We start from the raw sequence: 17884 nt of genomic DNA, 5'->3' as shown, positions 1-17884 counted from the left end.
CCAATAATCATTTGGTTTTGTTCTTGATACAATCATAGAGGGTTTGGCTGTTATGATTGTGAGATCAGTGTTGGTTCAGTGACGATAAGATGAAAGATTCAAAGTGTTGATAGAATAATTTAGAACTTTCATTCAAATTTCAAATAACAACATTTTGATCCCAAAATTTCCGCGATTAAATGGACTATTGAAATGAAATTTGTTTTATCCTTAGCCATTATGCTGGTGCAAGACCAGTTCCAGATTGAAGATGGTAATTTTAAGTGGTAATAGTCTATACTTAAGAGACTAATGTCACAATTCGAAGTGGAAGTCATAAATATTGAACGTCAAAGGAGTTAACGATACTAAATGACGAATCGTATTAACCACACCTTAGAAAATTTTGTTTTTATTTCTTGAATTAGAGATTATATGTTTGGATACTAATATTATAGACATGTTGAGAAATGTATACAATTATATAATTTATATGATTCCACATCCAAATTATACAGACAACCAAAAATTGTAACTTTTATGATATTAATTGTCATTACTTTGGTCTCGCATTTTTATCATTAGTTTTTGGATAAAAGCACATCGTGATTGTGTTTTCCTTCATAAGTTGTGATGAACGCCATTGGATCATCCGAAACTCTCTCGACGTGTTTTCGAACATTGCATTTGGGGGCAGTGCATCTGTAATAACTCCTGCAGATATTAACAATAATATTGTAATTTGTTGTTAACTTAACTAGCTTATAAAGATTTCCACAGAGAAATTAAGGTTGTCATCTTGTATATAAAAATACCAACTTACCTAGGATATTGATTCCCCTTGACAACTTTCTGCCCATATTTTCTCCATCGAAAACCGTCGTTACTAGTCTCATTTTCCCTAGAGTTTGGCATCGTCCCTTCGATTTTTCTGTAGAAAAACATTAGTTCATGTATTCTTCAATCAATCTTGGATATGTTTATAAATTATAACCATAATTACCTCCTCTTCTTCTTAAGTTCATCTCCCCCCAAAATATCCCCACCACGAGAATTTTCTAGCAATAAAACATCTGATGTTTGATTGATGTGGGTCGTTTCTAAAGTACTTACTAACGACTCCTCTTCATTTACGACGATCTTAGTATTATTATTATTATCTTCCACCTTTGAGTTTTGTTTGGGAGGTTGCGGTTTAAGGTGGTTATGTTCGCATTTATACACAATTTCTACTACCTGCCCATTTAGTGATAGCTCAACCATTTTCTTAACCGGACAATTTGGATGGGTACACTTGTAATAGCTTCTCGGGTATTCGCTTCCTTTAACATGCTTTTGCCCATACTTCCTCCAATTATACCCGTCGTAAGTGGGTCGATCCGCAGCACATACTAGTGGAATCAATTCTTCTCGCGTATCTTTCGTTTGCTCCAATATCAAACCAACATCGGTCTTTTCCTTGTCCAAACGTGACGTTAAATTAGATGGTTGGTAACAGCTTCCCTAAATTCACAAAATGTGCAAAAGAGAAACAATTTTTGAACAATCCATTTAAGGAAATTAACATGCATGCATAATTAAAGTGAAACAATGATAGAAACTAACCGAATTTGCCCCAAAAGGAAAGGTAGCAGCGGCTACATGAGAATTAATTGGCTTTAATCTAACTGTTTTTGGTCGAATTGCTCGAACAAGTATTTGATCTGAAGAATCGTTGGATGGTCGAGAATTAATGACATTCGCGTGAAGCTCAGAAGTCGTAGTCCTATAATTGAAACAACTAGGCCTTGAAGCAACCGGTTTAGCGATAACTATTCTTTGATCCGCCTCTTTAATCTCCATCTAATTTTACATTAACAAATTTATTAACAAATTTATCGTGAGCTCAAGACTAATCAAACGTTACACCACAAAACACAAAAGAAAAATGACATAATATATGAGTTAATTATTTAAAAAATAACATGGATGATGAATTTCATTCTCTTATTTGGATAATGCTTATATAATTAGGTTATTTTCAAATATTCTATATTTTTAACAATTAATTCATTTAATTTATGTTTGACCCTCTTTTCTTATACATTCTGACGGAACAAGTCAATTCAAAAAATCTCCTTTTTTTTTTATAAATAATATGAAACATAAGGATTTTAAATTCATAATTCTAATTTTCTTTCAAATAACCCAAAATCAAACCAGCTCCAAATAAATAAATATAAAATGAATTATAAGAGGTTAAATTATAAAAAGTTATTTATATTTATTTAAAAAAAAATAAAACAATTTGATTGTTGAGCGATACAGAATTATTTAGATTAAATCAAAATAAACCCATAATCTCTTAAAAAAGTTAAAATCAAAAGCAAATAATAATTAACATTATATATAATATATGCATATATAGATCTAATTAATATTATATATAATATATTGATTAAAACTCACCGGCGGCCGGCTAAAGCTTCGATCTTTAATCGGAATCTGTCTCAGTGTATGTGTGTATGAGAGAGAGAGAGAGGAGAGAGAGAGAGTTATGAATCTCCTTCCTTGTAGTTGTAGATGTGGGGAAGATATAAAAGTAGGTTTAATACAATTATTTTAATAGATTATAAACTTCAATACTTCAAATAACATTAATATTTTTTATTTAAAACATATATTGTATAGAAAAGGGTTGTTTTGGGTTTTAATTGAGTTTTATCCTAAAAACTCTTATTTAAAAAAAATTAGGAAAAAATTAATTTTTTTCTTTGACTTTAGAGGATATGGTAAGAATGATGGTTTAAAAAGAGATGATAAAATTATAAGGTAATTTTAGTATTTAAATCATAAAATTATTTAATTTGATGATTAATAAGATGTTTAAGTTTGGGCATAAAAACTGAGTTTTATCCCAAAAAAATTTCCAATCAAACGAGCTCCAAGATATTATAAGTAAAATTAATTTTATATGCAAAGGTCAAAAACAAACCTTTAATAATTATACGGACAACTACCGATCTTCATATCTAGTTTGAATGATTGTTGTTACATTTGCATATTGTATGGCTAATTAAATATTTACAGTTGCAGTTTTTTAAAATCAATTTAGGACTTTTAAGCTTAATTTAACATGGACTTTTGGTGTTTTCTTTATTTCTCTTTTAATATTAGTTAGTTTTTCACAATAATTTTATGAATTTAAAAACGAAAATATGGAAGGTCGGTTGAGAATGAATTTTTGGCTAGTTTTAAGTTTCTGACTGGTAGTTGGGAAAGTTGGTTATTCATCTAATCTTATACAATAAAATTGTTTAGCAAAAAATTAATTATTATTTAATTCTTTTGTAGTGATATAATAAGTGAAGATTGAATTTGATCTTATCTCTCTTTTATGATCCAGAATATTTGATACAACTCAGGCTATTTGTGAATAATATATATGAAATTGAATTTTAATTACCAGTTAATGCTTATGTTTAGAAAAAACATGGAATTGAAATTCTGAAGTATGAAAGTGAAATTTAAACTTAAAACCATACATTTAAAGTCCATTATAATTTTCACCTTAACCAAACATAGATTATGGGTCTATTATTTTCACCTTAACCAAACATAGATTATGGGTCTATTGGGCTTTTGCTAAATATATATATCATTTGTTAGTTTGTTCTCATACTAATTAATGTTTTCTTGAGTAAGGCTATGCAATTTTTTTATTTACATTTTTTAATCTAGTATAATGATATATAACATTTTAATGTTAAAATAAACAAATAAAATAGTTTACTTAATTAGTTATTTTTTTTTACAAGTTTGATGTAAGTGAAGATTAAAAACTTATTTTTTAAATTTTCTTTACAAATATATATATATATATAAATAAAATGATGCTTAATTTTTAAAGGGTCCAGATTGCCGGGTCGAGAGTTGTGGTTAATTTGGATATATGTGAGAGTAAATGGATACTTGGGTCGGATTGTGGGTTGACCCGTCCATAAACTTAAAACGATTAAAAATAAAATTAAAAATGTTATAGGTATGGTTCGAACTTGCAACCTAACAAAACAAGTACAACCTTTTAACTAATTAGGCTAATAACACTTTAATTTTTAAATTCAACTCAAAATTTGATAAACGTGTGACATTTTAACAATATAAGTTTAACTTTTTAACTAACTAATCTATATATATATATATAATGATGCTTAATTTTTAAAGTGTCCGGATTTCCGGGTCGAGAGCTGTGGTTAATTTTGATATATGTGAGAGTAAATAGATATTTGGGTCGGATTGTGGGTTGACCCGCCCATAAAAATTTTACCGTAATATTTTTTCACGGTTTTTTATATTATTACTCGTGCAAATGCACGGGATACATGCTAGTAAGGTTAATGACTTTATATAAATGCATAAGTTGTATTATCTTAAAATCGACTACGGATGACAATGGGGTGATATCTGAATGACTCTTAACTGTCTGTCTGATCTTAAAAATTACTACCCGATCTCGTCTCCGAATCCGATGGGATAAGTTAGCTAATCACGTCTCATTCGGTAAGTACTCGAAACTCGATTGCGTTTAGTTGAGAATTTTACACATTCACAAGAATATTTTTATATTTATATTATAAGCAATGTTTGTCGAATGAAATGACTTTAGCTAATGGAGATGTATGAAAAAATAACATGATTATTGTGACACATAATATATTTATATCTGAATTTGTTAAGGTAGATCTTAGTTGTAAAGTTTTTGAATTGAGGAAAGATTTATGAAATAGTATGAGTTTGATTTTGAGGGAAATAAATGTGAAAGAAAAAAAATTGAGAGAAATGAAGTTTGATGAGATATAGATGTGAAAAGAATGGTATATTGTAAAGTAAAAGTATACAATAATATTTCATTAGTATTGTCTAAATTGTGTACTACAATAATATAATTGGAGAAGAGAAGTATATCAACCATTACCTATCCTGACCCTAACCCAAAGTTGGGAATTTCAATTTCATTCCACATCCCCATTTACAATTATCTTTATATGATCCCAACCGAATAATACCCACAAGTCTCGATTTTTCGAGTAATTATTATCATCACTAAGGTAAAAGATGCATCATAAAAGAATTAAAAGCAAGTCTACTTCAAAATTACACTGTAAACAATAGAGATATGCAATCCTCGTTACCAAAAAAAATGGTCAAAATTGGAGAAGAATAACATAAAAAAGTGTCACCTTAAATAGCTTCATTTCTTGACAAAACATTATCATGTTCTTCACTTAATCAACATCTAAGAGATAAGTTCTAATGAAACAAAACGAAAATAGAAGTTCCTTATATTTTCATTAGAAGTTTGTTCGACACAAATTTAAATACAACCGGCTCTATCATAGAGTGTTGGGCGGTGACGCGGTGTAAATTAGGTCGGGTAAGTCTCTATATGTTAACAAGTTGTTTTCCATTCCAATGTATAACAAATCTAGGTACACAATGTATTTAATTTTAACTTAGTCTTCATTATCTTAACTAATGTTAAACTCGAATTAACTTGTTTGATTGATGGGAGATTATGTGTAAATTTGCTAGAGTTTCAAACAATCATAAAAAAAAAAAAAAAAAAAATCATAATCTCAAATTTCAATTTATTAAAATAATACTTTACCAAGAGTTTTGATAAATTCCAAACATATATGTATTTTTTTCGATTTCCGGGCGGATGACAGAGACCTCATTCGGTCGGTAGAGATTTTGAATTTGGAATGTAGAAAAATAAAGTTGATATTTTTATTTTCCCGTTGACCAGGTCCTCCCCTTCTTCTTCGTCTCCACAGAAACCCTCGTTCCTCCCCTTCTTCTCCGACCACACGGTTGATTCAAGCAGACATACAGTAATCTATCTATTTCAGGTAATTTTTCTTATATTTATTTTCACCCTATAAATGTTTCACAGACAATAATTCGATTAATTTCTTCGATTCGATTCGACTACAGCTCTCAATCTGTTTCAATTGCAATGAACACCCAGAAAAACCCTATTGATAACTTGGAATCTCCTGCGGTAGTAGCTGTTAATCCAGAAATTTCTAGGGTTAAAACCCTAACTGTAACTGACCACCCTTTAGTAAACACTCTACAAGATGATCAGCGATTAGGGCTTTCTCATAAATCTATCGTTGATTCAGAATTAGGACATGTTGAAAATGAAAAAGTTGTTTCCGAAGGAAATGGTTGGCATCCTTTGTCACAAAGCATTCAAAAGGTTAATGATTTGGTATGGGCAAAAGTAAAGAACTATCCATGGTGGCCAGGACAGATATTCAATCCTTCTGATGCATCAGATAAGGCAAAGAAGTATCAAAATAGATATGGCCTTCTAATAGGATTTTTCAGTGATCAAACATTCGCTTGGAGCGAAGTATCACGGGTGAAGCCATTTCATTCGAACTTCTCTCGAATGGAGAAACAATCTGAATCAGAATCCTTTCTCAACGCTGTTGGTTCTGCTTTGGACGAGGTTTCACGAAGGGTGCAGTTTGGATTGAGTTGTAGATGTTATCCTGTTGAGTTATCAGACAAGATCAGAACACAGATTGTTGTTAATGCGGGTATAAGAGAAGAATCGAGTAGAAGAGAATTCGCGGGGGATAATCATTCGTCTGCAACTTCTTTTGTACCTATAGATCTAGTTTGTTATGTGAAACAACTCGCTGTTGAGAACCCACGTGACAGAATTGAAAGATTGGATTTTTCTATGGCGCAGGCCAGGTTACTCGCGTTCAATCGCTGGAAGGGATATTATGAGCTGCCCGAGTTTAAGGTTTCTGATGGGTTATTTCTAGAGGATGTTGTTGATGATGATGAACTTATAATATCGAGTTATACCAAGGTTAAATCTAACTTGTCTCAGAAGAAACATAACAGAAAGTCTACGCCATTGTCATTGACCAAGAAACATAAGATAAATGAATCTGATTTCTCATCTCCTAAGCAGTTATCGAGAGTGGGAGAGAACAGAAAGTCTACGTCATTGTCATTGATCAAGAAACGTAAGATAATTGAATCTGATTTGTCGTCTCCTAAGCAATTATCGAGAGTGGGAGAGAGTATGTGCAGGGTGGCATCGCTATTAGTTAGGGATAATCCAAATGGGAGCAACGGAAGATCGTCCTCAAGTGGTATTAAGAAAAAATCCTGAAAATATAGGTTTGAGATTTCAAGAACAGAACAACACAAAATCTGGTTCTGGTTCCTTTTTTCATTCTGTCTTTACTTGATGCATTTTAGTTTTGTGTTTTAGATTCTAGTTATTTAGGTGTACTACTAATTTGGTTTAATATAAGAATCTTATTCTCATGTTTGTATTTGGTGGTACCATTGAGGATTAACATGTAATTTGGGTTAGGCGGTTTTATAATTGAACTAGTACTGGTTTGAATTGAACCGTTCATCTTAGTTTCGAGGGACATGTCGAAAAATGGTCTAGAAGAAGCCATGAATAAAAAGTGAATTATAGTTATAAATTATTCAGCACATTTTGATAGTAAATTGATGATATTCAATTTGTTATAAATTATTATTATTATCAATTTCCAAGAAACATATTGTCAAAAAGCATAACTACTCAAATTTATCTAGAATTAGATAAAATGCGATCAACATCAAATTGTATATAGTTATAACACGCAGATTTTAACGATGTTTTCGAAGTTTAACTCAGTTTTAGTTGTCAATGAATTCGATTTAAGAACTTGTATTTATAAAAGATAAAATTCTAAATATTATAGATGAGTTAAATTTTTAATATTTGAAATATAATATATTCACATATTCACTTACTAAATCTTAACAAAAATGATATAATATATATTCAATTGTTACATTATATTAATATACCTAAATATCTCAAAAAGTAATAATGAATGACTCACTTTAAAAAGTTATTTTGTTCTTTATTTTCTCAACTTATAACTTTTCTTTATTGATTTTTTAAAATTTAATAGTTTTTATATTTATTATTATTTTATAAATAATAATTTAATCGTGTTTTTAATTATAACATTAATTATTATTTTTATTTAACTATAATAAAATAATATATTTTTAATAAAAAATAAAAATTATAATAACGTTTATAAATTAACATAATCAATATTTAAAATATGTTAAAATAAATAATTAATAAAGATAAATAAAATATAGTATTAAATAAATTAATATTTTCTTTAGAAACCAGACACAAAATGGTCATTTGTTTTCTTTCATTTGAATTTTAGAAAAATAAAATCTTTCATAATTTCAAAATAAAGTTTTTTAACGGAATAACAATAACGGAGTTATCATTCAATGAAAGGTCAAGAAAGTATTTTCAAGAATACTAAAAAAAATTTAAACCGCTATTTCTACAACTTCAAAAAATTTCACCCGTTGTTGCGCCTTCATCCCCACTCTGCTCTCTCTCTCTCTCTATCTATATCTTTCTTCGAGTTGTCTCCATCTGTGGGGGCTTACTATCAAATCTAATCGATTCATCGATCTGTAAAGTAGCAATGGCCTTGGATTCCACTGATTCTGAACTGAAACGGATCTTTCTCATCGATGATTCGAACGAGGATTCAAATCTTAATGTGTGTTCGCCGCCTTCTTCTACTGGTTGCTGCGAAGAGGATCATCAAGCTTCTTCAGGTTCTTAATTTGAATCATCTTTTGTATTTCGTTATTTTGAATTCATTATGAGTTATTAGAGCAAACACTATGCTTAGGGGAAATTAGAGCAAGTATTTGACTGCAACTTTTTCATTTCACTTTACGATCTGGTTTTATGCGTTTCTAGGCGATCAAGAAATGATGAAATCTAGTGCGTATGGATAGGATATAGGTCTCAAATGAGAGGAGGGAAGAGTTCTAGGTTTACTTGAGATGAAACAAGAAAGAGTTGCAAAACGCGTGGAAAAGTTCCTAGCTAGAAATTGCTTGCAGTTACTAATTGCTCATTGAATGTATTTGCAAATAGTTGGTACATTCTAATAGTATGAACATATTGCAGAATGTATCTCACAAGCTAAAGATGATTGCAAATAGTTGGTACATTCTAAGAGTTTGTTATTTTGAATTCATTATGTGTGTTACCATACTAACATGACCAAACAGTATGATTAGGGGAAATTAGAGCAAGCATTTGATGTAGGGTTCATTTCATTTCGACTGCTACTTTTTCATTCACTTTAGGGACTGGTTTTATGCTTTTCTAGGCGATCAAGAAATGATCAAATCTAGTGCGTACATATAGGATATAGGTCTAAAATGAGAGGGGGGGGAGTTTTCGAGGTTTGCAAGAAAGAGTTACAAACCCAAGCTAGAAATTGCTCCGATTTATGTTTATTTTACTATAATTGCAGTTCCTAGTTGCTCTACTTGAATATATTTGCAAATAGTTGGTACATTCTAATAGTATGAACATATTGCAGAATGTATCTCACAAGCTAAAGATGATTGTACAACTTCCAATCTTCTAGAAGTTTCTAACCTTGAGAAGGTGTCGGAAACAACTATTGGTAGCCACAGAAAACAAACACCTCAGTTGTGTGAATCTGTACTACCTGAAAGTCCAAGAGAAATCAATCAGATTGATTTGTGCAAGAGTTTAAGTTTGGACAATGCATTATTCAAAACATCAGGTGTGCTTGAGATCTTACAAAATCCCTTGACACTACATCATTTCGTACAATTTTATTTCACTTTTTCTTTTTTTAAATTTATATATTTGCATGTTTACATTTATAACCTGAACATATTGCAGAATCTATCTTAGAAGTTGATGATGATTGCACAAGTTCCAATCTTCTAGAAATTGCTAACCATGAGAAGGTGTTGGCAATATTTGATGCCATCCACAAAGAACAAACAGCTCAATTGGTTGAATCTTTAGAATCTGAAAGTACCAAAACAATGGACAAGATTAATTTGTGTAAAAGCCTAGCCCAGAACCATGCATTCATTACAAGTGCAGGTGTGCTTGAATTGCTACAAGATTCCTTGAATTTTATTTTCCCATATTGTTGATTTATATATTTTCATGTCTATTTATACGTGGTACATTCTGACCCTAACATATTGCAGAATGCAACGCAGAAGCTGAGGATGATTGCACAAGTTCCAATCTTTTAGAAATTGCTAACCATGAGAAGGTGTTGGAAATATTTGATGCCATCCACAAAGAACAAACAGCTCAATTGGTTGAATCTTTAGAATCTGAAAGTTGCAAAAGCTTAGCCCGGGACCATGCATTCACCACAAGTGCAGGTGTGCTTGATTGTGACAAGATCCCCTTATAACACTACATCATTTTCATACAATTTTATATTACCATATTTTTTATTTGCATATCTACATTTTTTAGTTGACAATAATTGCAAATAAATATCATTTCATACACTTTTATTTATATATTTAATGTCTACATTTCTTAGTTGAATATAATTGCAAATGTTGATACATTCTAACCTGAACATATCGCAGAATGTGTTCTAGAAGCTGAGGATGATTGCACAAGTTCCAATCTTCAAGAAATTGCTAACCGTGAGAAGGTGTTGGAAATATTTGATGCCATCCACAAAGAACAAACAGCACAATGGGTTGAATCTTTAGAATCTGAAAGTACCAAAGCAATAATGGACAAGATTAATTTGAGCAAAAGCTTAGCCCAGAACCATGCATTCATTACAAGTGCAGGTGTGCTTGAATTGCTACAAGATTCCTTGATTTTATTTTCCCATATTCTTGATTTTTTATATATTTGCATGTCTATCTAGTATCTATACATGTTATAATTGCAAATTGTTGGTACATTCTGAGCCGAACATATTGCAGAATGCATCACTGAAGCTGAAGATGATTGCACAGATTCCAATCTTCTAGAAATTGCTAACCATGAGAAGGTGTTGGAAATATTTGATGCCATCCACAAAGAACAAACAACTCAATTGGTTGAAGATTTGGAATCTGAAAATACCAAAGCAATGAACAAGATTAAATTTTGCAAAAGCTTAGCCCAGGACCATCCATTCACCACAAGTGCAGGTGTGCTTGAATTGTGATAAGATCCCCTTATAACACTACTTCATTTTCATACACTTTTATATCACCATATTTTTTATTTGCATGTCTACATTTGTTAGTTGACAATAATTGCAAATAAACATCATTTCATACAATTTTATTTATATAGTTGCATGTCTACATTTCTTAGTTGAATATAATTGCAAATGTTGATACACTCTAACCTGAACATATTGCAGAATGTGTTTTAGAAGCCGAGGATGATTGCACAAGTTTCAATCTTCTAGAAATTGCTAACCATGAGAAGGTGTTGGAAATATTTGATGTCATCCACAAAGAACAAACAGCTCAATGGGTTGAATCTTTAGAATCTGAACATACCACAGCAATAATGGACAAGATTAATTTGAGTAAAAGCTTAGCCCAGAACCACACATTCATTACAAATGCAGGTGTGCTTGAATTGCTACAAGATTCCTTGAATTTTATTTTCCCATATTGTTGATTTATAAATTTGCATGTCTATCTATACGTGGTATAATTGCAAATTGTTGGTACATTCTGAGCCGAACATATTGCAGAATGCATCACTGAAGCTGAGAATGATTGCACAAGTTCCAACCTTCTAGAAATTGCTAACCATGAGAAGGTGTTGGAAATATTTGATGTCATCCACAAAGAACAAACAGCTCAAATGATAGAATCCTTAGAATCTGAAAGTACCAAAGCAATGATGGACACGATTAATTTGTGCAATAGCTCAGCCCAGAACCATGCATTCATTGCAAGTGCAGGTGTGCTTGAATTGCTACAAGATTCCTTGAATTTTATTTTCCCATATTGTTGATTTATAAATTTGCATGTCTATCTATACGTGGTATAATTGCAAATTGTTGGTACATTCTGAGCCGAATATATTGCAGAATGCATCACTGAAGCTGAGAATGATTGCACAAGTTCCAACCTTCTAGAAATTGCTAACCATGAGAAGGTCTTGGAAATATTTGATGTCATCCACAAAGAACAAACAGCTCAATTGGTTAAATCTTTAGAATTTGAAAGTACCAAAACAATGGACAAGATTAATTTGTGCAAAAGCTTAGCCCAGAACCATGCATTCATGACAGGTGTGCTTGAATTCCTTGACATTTCATCATTTGTACAATTTTATTTCTCCTTTTTTTTTGTATGTCTACATTTGTCAGTTGAATATAATTGCAAATGTCGGTACATTATAACCTGAACATATTGCTGAATGTATCTTAGAAGCTGATGATGATTGCACAAGTTCCAAGCTTCTAGAAGTTGGTAACATTGATAAGGTGTTGGAAGGAATTGATGTCATTCACAACGATGAAAAACCTCAATTGGTTGTAAATTCAGAACCTGAAAGTTCCAAAGAAATTGACAAGATTAAACTGCGCAAAAGTTTAGCTTCAGACAATGCATTCATCACAAGTGCAGGTGTGCTTGAAATTCTACAAAAGCCCCTAAACATGTCTATCTACCTTTGTTGATTTATGTCCCTGTACTGTTGATTTAAATATTTGCATGACTATCTATATTTGTTAAATATAATTGTAAATAGTTCCTACATCCTAAGCCGAAGATATTGCAGAATGTATCACCGAAGCTGAGGATGCTTGCACAAGTTCCAGCCTGCTAGAAGTTGGTAACAGTGACAAGGTGTTGGCAATATCCGATGTTATCCACGATGAGCAAACACCTCAATTAGTTGAATCTTCAGAACCTGAAAGTACCTCAGAAATGGACAAGATTCATCTGTGCAAAAGCTTAGCCCAGGATGCATTTATCACAAGTGCAGGTGGGCTCTAATTGTTTTAAGATCCCTTGAACACTATATCATTTTATACAATTTTATTTCACCGTATTATTGAATTATATATTTGCATGTTGATTATAATAGCAAATATTTGGTACATTCTAAGCTGAACATATTGCAGAATGTGTCACTCAAGTTGAGGATGATTGCACGCGTTCCAATCTTCTAGAAGCTTGTATCATTGAGAAGGGGTTGGAGATAACTAATGTCAGCCACAACGAACAAACATCTCAATTGGTTGAATCTTCAGAACTTGAAAGTACCAATGAAATAGTCAATGTTAATTTGTTCAAAAGCTTATCTCCGGACAATGCAGTTATCACAAGTGCAGGTGTGCTTGAATTGACACAAGATCCCTTGAACACTACTATTTCATACAATTTTATTTCATCACATTGTTTGTTTATATATTTGCATATGTATTAACCTTTTCTATTTTAATTAATTGCTAAAAGTTGTTAATTCTAAGCTGAACATATTGCAGAATGTGTCACAGAAGCTGAGCATGATTGCACGAGTTTCAATCTTCGAGAAGTTGCTAACATTGAGAAGGTATCAGAAATGGCTGATGTCAGCCACAACGAACTAATTCCTCAATTGGTTGAATCTCCTGAATCCAAAAGTACAAGAGAAATGGACAACACATTCAACAAAAGTGCAGGTGTGTTGGAAATGAACACTATAATTACGTAAAGAATTATTTCACCATGTTATTATTTGCGTTTCTATCTACCTCTGTTATTTTAATATATCTGCAAATAGTCGGTACATTCTAAGATGAAGATATTGCAGAATGTATCATGAAGGCTAAGGATGATTGCAAAACTTCCAATCTTGTTGAAGTTGCTATTCTTGAAAAGGTGGTGGGATTAACTGATGTGAGCCACATCGAACAAGCACCTCAATTGGTAGAATCTTTAGAACCAGAATGCTCAAGGGAAATTAGTAAGATTAATTTGTGCAAAAGTTTATCCCGGGAAAATACATCCTTCAAAACTGCAGGTGTGTTTTATTTTTATATTTGCATTTGTATTAACCTTTGCGATTTGAATAATGGTAATACTTGGTACATTCTAAACTCATCATATTACAGAGTGTATTCCAGAAGTTAAGGAAGATTGTGAAAGTTCCAATCTTCTACAAATTGCAAACAATGAGATGTTGAAAATAACTGATGCGAGCCACAAAAAGGAAACACCTCAATTGGTTGAATATTCAAACCTCGAAAGTTCAAGAAAAAGTAGAAAAATTGATATGCGTAAAAGTTTAGCGTGGGACAGTGCATTCTTGACAAATTCAGGTGGGCTTGAATTGCAAAAAAAACAAAAAAAATATTTTCATCATACTTTTTATTTTTTTATTTGCATGTTTATCTACCTTTTCTTTTTGAATATAACTGTTAATAGTTGGTACATTCTATACTGATCATATTGCAGACTGTATCTTAGAAGCTAAGGATGATTGCTCAAATTCCATTCTTCTAGAAGATGACGACCTTGAGAAGGTGCCAGAAATAACTGATGTTAGCCACAGAGAACAATCACCTCAATTGGCTGAATCTTCGAAACCAGAAAGTAGAAGAAAAGTCAGCAAGATTGATATGCGTAAAAGTTTAGCATGGGACAGTGCATTCTTCACAACTGCTGGTGTGCTTTTATTTGCATATCTATCTTCTACATTTTATATTTGAATATTTTTGTTAGTTGGTTCTTTATATGTTGAACATATTGCAGACTGTATGTTGGATGCTGAGGATGATTTTTCAAGTTCCAATCTTCTAGAAGGTTCTGACCTTGAGAAGGTACCAGAAATAACTGATGTGAGCCATAAAGAAAAAACGCCTCAATTGGTTGAATCTTCGGAACCAGAAAATACGAGAAAAACCAGCAAGATTAATTTACGCAAAAGTCTAGCATGGAACAATGCATTCTTCACAAGTGCAGGTGTGCAAGAATTTTGCATCATTTTATACAATTTTATTTGACCACCTTATCTAATAAATGGGGTTGACAGGTGTCTTAGATGCCCAGGAGTTGTCTATTATGATTGATGGAGCTGATAAAGGTAAAACACCCGCATTACCTGGAATTGAGGAGGATGTACGTGGATCGATGGATACTATATCCACATTGGACAGTGATTGTTTGACTCTAGAAAGCCTTGAAGCTGATTTATTTCACGACGTTAGAGCTTCAATACAGAAGTCCAGTAAAGCGTCTAATACGGGTAGTTCAAGTTTGAAGGCAGTATCAGAAGAGAAAATGGCTAAAGGCATATGCGGTAAGCATTTCAGTTCTTGCATGGTTTGGCCATCTTTCAAATAATCACCCCCATCTTTACTTACATATCCAATATTACATTGATTCTCTGAGTTGTAGATTCTCTTCCAAACAATAACTGTCACATTATACTTTACAGTTATACTTTGAATATTTTCATTGTTGTTTTGTACTTGAATTGGTTTGGATTAATGATATGTTTTTGCAGCTTCAAAGAAGGTATATTTGCCTCCCAAGAATATTGTGGTAAGTTCAAGCTGTTGGAACCACTAGCTGATTATGTTTTAGTATATTTTTCTGTCTTTTTTTTTCACAATATAATAATTTCACAATTCATTTAGATGAGGACAAAACCTACATCCAAGAAAGAAGCCATTCCAGGACCCGACAGGACGACAAAACAGGTGCTTTATTGTTTTTAGTTATAGTAGAATTACTTCTTCCATATATTTTTTTTATTAGTTTTTTAAAACTAATTAAACCAACTCTTTATGCTTTCGGTGAAGGCTGCTGCTTCAAGAAATGTAAGCTTAAACTCTTCCAACCCGACGATGTCAAGCACGGCTGTATCGAAAAGAGTTTCTATTGATGCCAGTCGAGCGAAATCAGTGAATAGTGTAGCAAAGGCAGTTATTTCATCAAATTACGGAGCACCCACCAAGACCATGCCCAAGTCAACTGCCTTGGCTCCTCCTCCTCTTCATGCCAAGAAAGACCATGGTTCTAGCAGTGGTTTAGATAATCCAAGCAGAATTGTTCCTTTAAGAAAGAAACTTGAGCCCAGAAGAGTTACTCCGGTTTCTTCCTCTAATAGTACATTGCATAAAACATCATCTATGGCTGCTGCTCAAACAAGGAAAGGACCATCATCATCAAAGCTTTCCTCTAGTATATCACCTGCAAGTTCCTTTAGCGAGTCCACAGATTCGTCTTCGTCAATTTCAATCATTAGTTCTGAATTGAAGGAAAATCCTACACGAGCGAATGAACCACTTCCGGGGAAAGCCTCAGGCCTTCGAATGCCGTCTCCCAAGATGGGATATTTTGATGGGGTTAGTTTTATTTTATTATATAAATATATAGTTGTATATAGTTATACAGATTCTCACTCAGTATATCATGTTTAATCCAAATTATATATGTTCAGGCAAAAACAGCAGCAGCCCAAACAAGTGTGCAGTCTAATTCTTCAATGCCAGTTGGTTTGCGTCGGTTTTCGGGAAGAACAGCTGGTTCTGCGGCGTCGAAGGCAGTGGCTTCTTCTTCTGAAAAGGCAAGTGTTGTTACAACACAAACTGGGAAGAATATGGTTAATAAAAATGCTTCAAAATCCACCACATTATTAAAAGAAGGGAAATTATCCATTGATTCTCGTAGGGTCTCAAATGAGCTCGGCCCATTTCATCACTTAAATGGCGGAGAGAAGAATGCACGTCGAGAAAATCAAATTGAAGATTCCAACCGTAAGCAGACGAATTTGAACCTCAAATCTTTGGAAAGACGACCTCCATTTTCTGCCAAGAATACTTAAGATTCTACTTTGATTGATAGCGAAAATTCCTCATTTGATCGTGGCAGTTAAACCGCCAAAAGAGAAGTGACACAGGTGAATCGAGTTTGGTTTGATTGATTTATTCATGTAGTTTTTAGAACAGGTTATTCAAAGATGGTATGGTTTCTGAATTGGATGGCTGAAAAGGCTTTTGAGGCTGTTGCTTATTTTGTTATTACAAATTGGTAACAAGTGTTTTATTTTCTTTCTTATTTGATTACTCAAACTTTTCTCAATCAAATCTTTACAAAAAAATATATATATCATATAATTTACTTAACAAGATTATTGAGAATTATAGTTTGTATCTTGTGTACAACTAAGGAGAAAAATTAATAGAGCGAATAAATCTATAAAAACTAAAATTCATATATAATAATTTTCAATTTCATAAATGTAATTTCAATTACGTACCTAAAAAACAGAACAAACCGAACAATTGTATACTGGGCCACTTACAATTTGGGCTTTCAATAAAAGCAAAATCTGAGTAAACTTGTGAAGTCTTGAGTAGGAAAATCGAGAACTTTGTTTTATTATCATATCTCCTTCCCTTTCGATTTAGGGGGAAATTTGAAAAATGACCCTCATAATAGGGGTAAATGACCCTCATATGTTGACTATTTCATATTTTTTTTTGACGAAATTATCCCTGTCGCGAGACGTAACCGGATGGCATATGAAAAGTCCACAAATCGCAATACGCAATCCCAGCAACCGGCAATCGCGAGACGCAACCGACAATCGGGAGACTAAAAAAAATTAAAATAAAAAATTGCGTCTCGCGATTGTCGGTTGTTTCTCGCAACTAGGGTTGCGTCTCGCGATTGTGTACATTTCACGTGGCATCCGATTGCGTCTCACGACAGTGGCAATTTCGTCAAAAAATATGAAGTGGTCATCAGCGCATTTAAAATTATGCGTTGGTCACCACCTCATTTACGCTCATTTTTAGGGTCATTTCGTCAAATTTCTTTGATATCGGGACAAGAGACATAAATATCATCTCATCGAGACCGGAGAAAAATACCCTAACGGGACAATTTTAATCGAAAACATGGTTAAGTTAAAGATTAAATATATTTTTAAAATTCTTTATTAAATAAAATTTTATTAGAATATATATTGATATTTATTTAAAATATATTTATATACTTTTTTAAATATGTAGAGTTGAAAATAATATATATA

General features: G+C 32.4%; 2 protein-coding genes across 2 annotated transcripts; one reads left to right on the top strand and one right to left on the bottom strand.

Moving 5' to 3' along the window:
- Window positions 1–370: 370 nt before the first annotated feature.
- On the bottom strand, window positions 371–1821 carry LOC124935621 (WRKY transcription factor 44-like). The gene is made up of 4 exons (XM_047476040.1): window positions 1585–1821; window positions 983–1482; window positions 803–937; window positions 371–693 (listed from the first exon to the last, which is right to left on the bottom strand). The coding sequence occupies exons 1-4, from the start codon at window positions 1819–1821 to the stop codon at window positions 561–563; spliced, it is 1005 nt and encodes a 334-aa protein (XP_047331996.1). The 3' UTR covers window positions 371–560.
- A 3889-nt stretch (window positions 1822–5710) lies between these two features.
- Window positions 5711–16672, top strand: LOC124935620 (serine-rich adhesin for platelets-like). Its single transcript, XM_047476039.1, has 23 exons — window positions 5711–5870; window positions 5956–7154; window positions 8380–8646; window positions 9761–9970; window positions 10081–10263; window positions 10480–10692; window positions 10831–11040; window positions 11259–11471; window positions 11601–11813; window positions 11943–12146; window positions 12286–12483; window positions 12638–12844; window positions 12984–13193; window positions 13347–13523; window positions 13655–13864; window positions 13956–14162; window positions 14299–14508; window positions 14596–14805; window positions 14876–15142; window positions 15350–15387; window positions 15483–15545; window positions 15648–16193; window positions 16289–16672. The coding sequence occupies exons 2-23, from the start codon at window positions 5978–5980 to the stop codon at window positions 16670–16672; spliced, it is 5817 nt and encodes a 1938-aa protein (XP_047331995.1). The 5' UTR covers window positions 5711–5870; window positions 5956–5977.
- Window positions 16673–17884: the final 1212 nt, after the last annotated feature.

This window comes from Impatiens glandulifera, chromosome 4 (genome assembly GCF_907164915.1).
Source record: "Impatiens glandulifera chromosome 4, dImpGla2.1, whole genome shotgun sequence".
Lineage (NCBI taxonomy): Eukaryota > Viridiplantae > Streptophyta > Magnoliopsida > Ericales > Balsaminaceae > Impatiens > Impatiens glandulifera.
The sequence above is the reverse complement of the archived record's forward strand: the minus strand, read 5'-3'. Positions and strand labels throughout refer to the sequence as shown.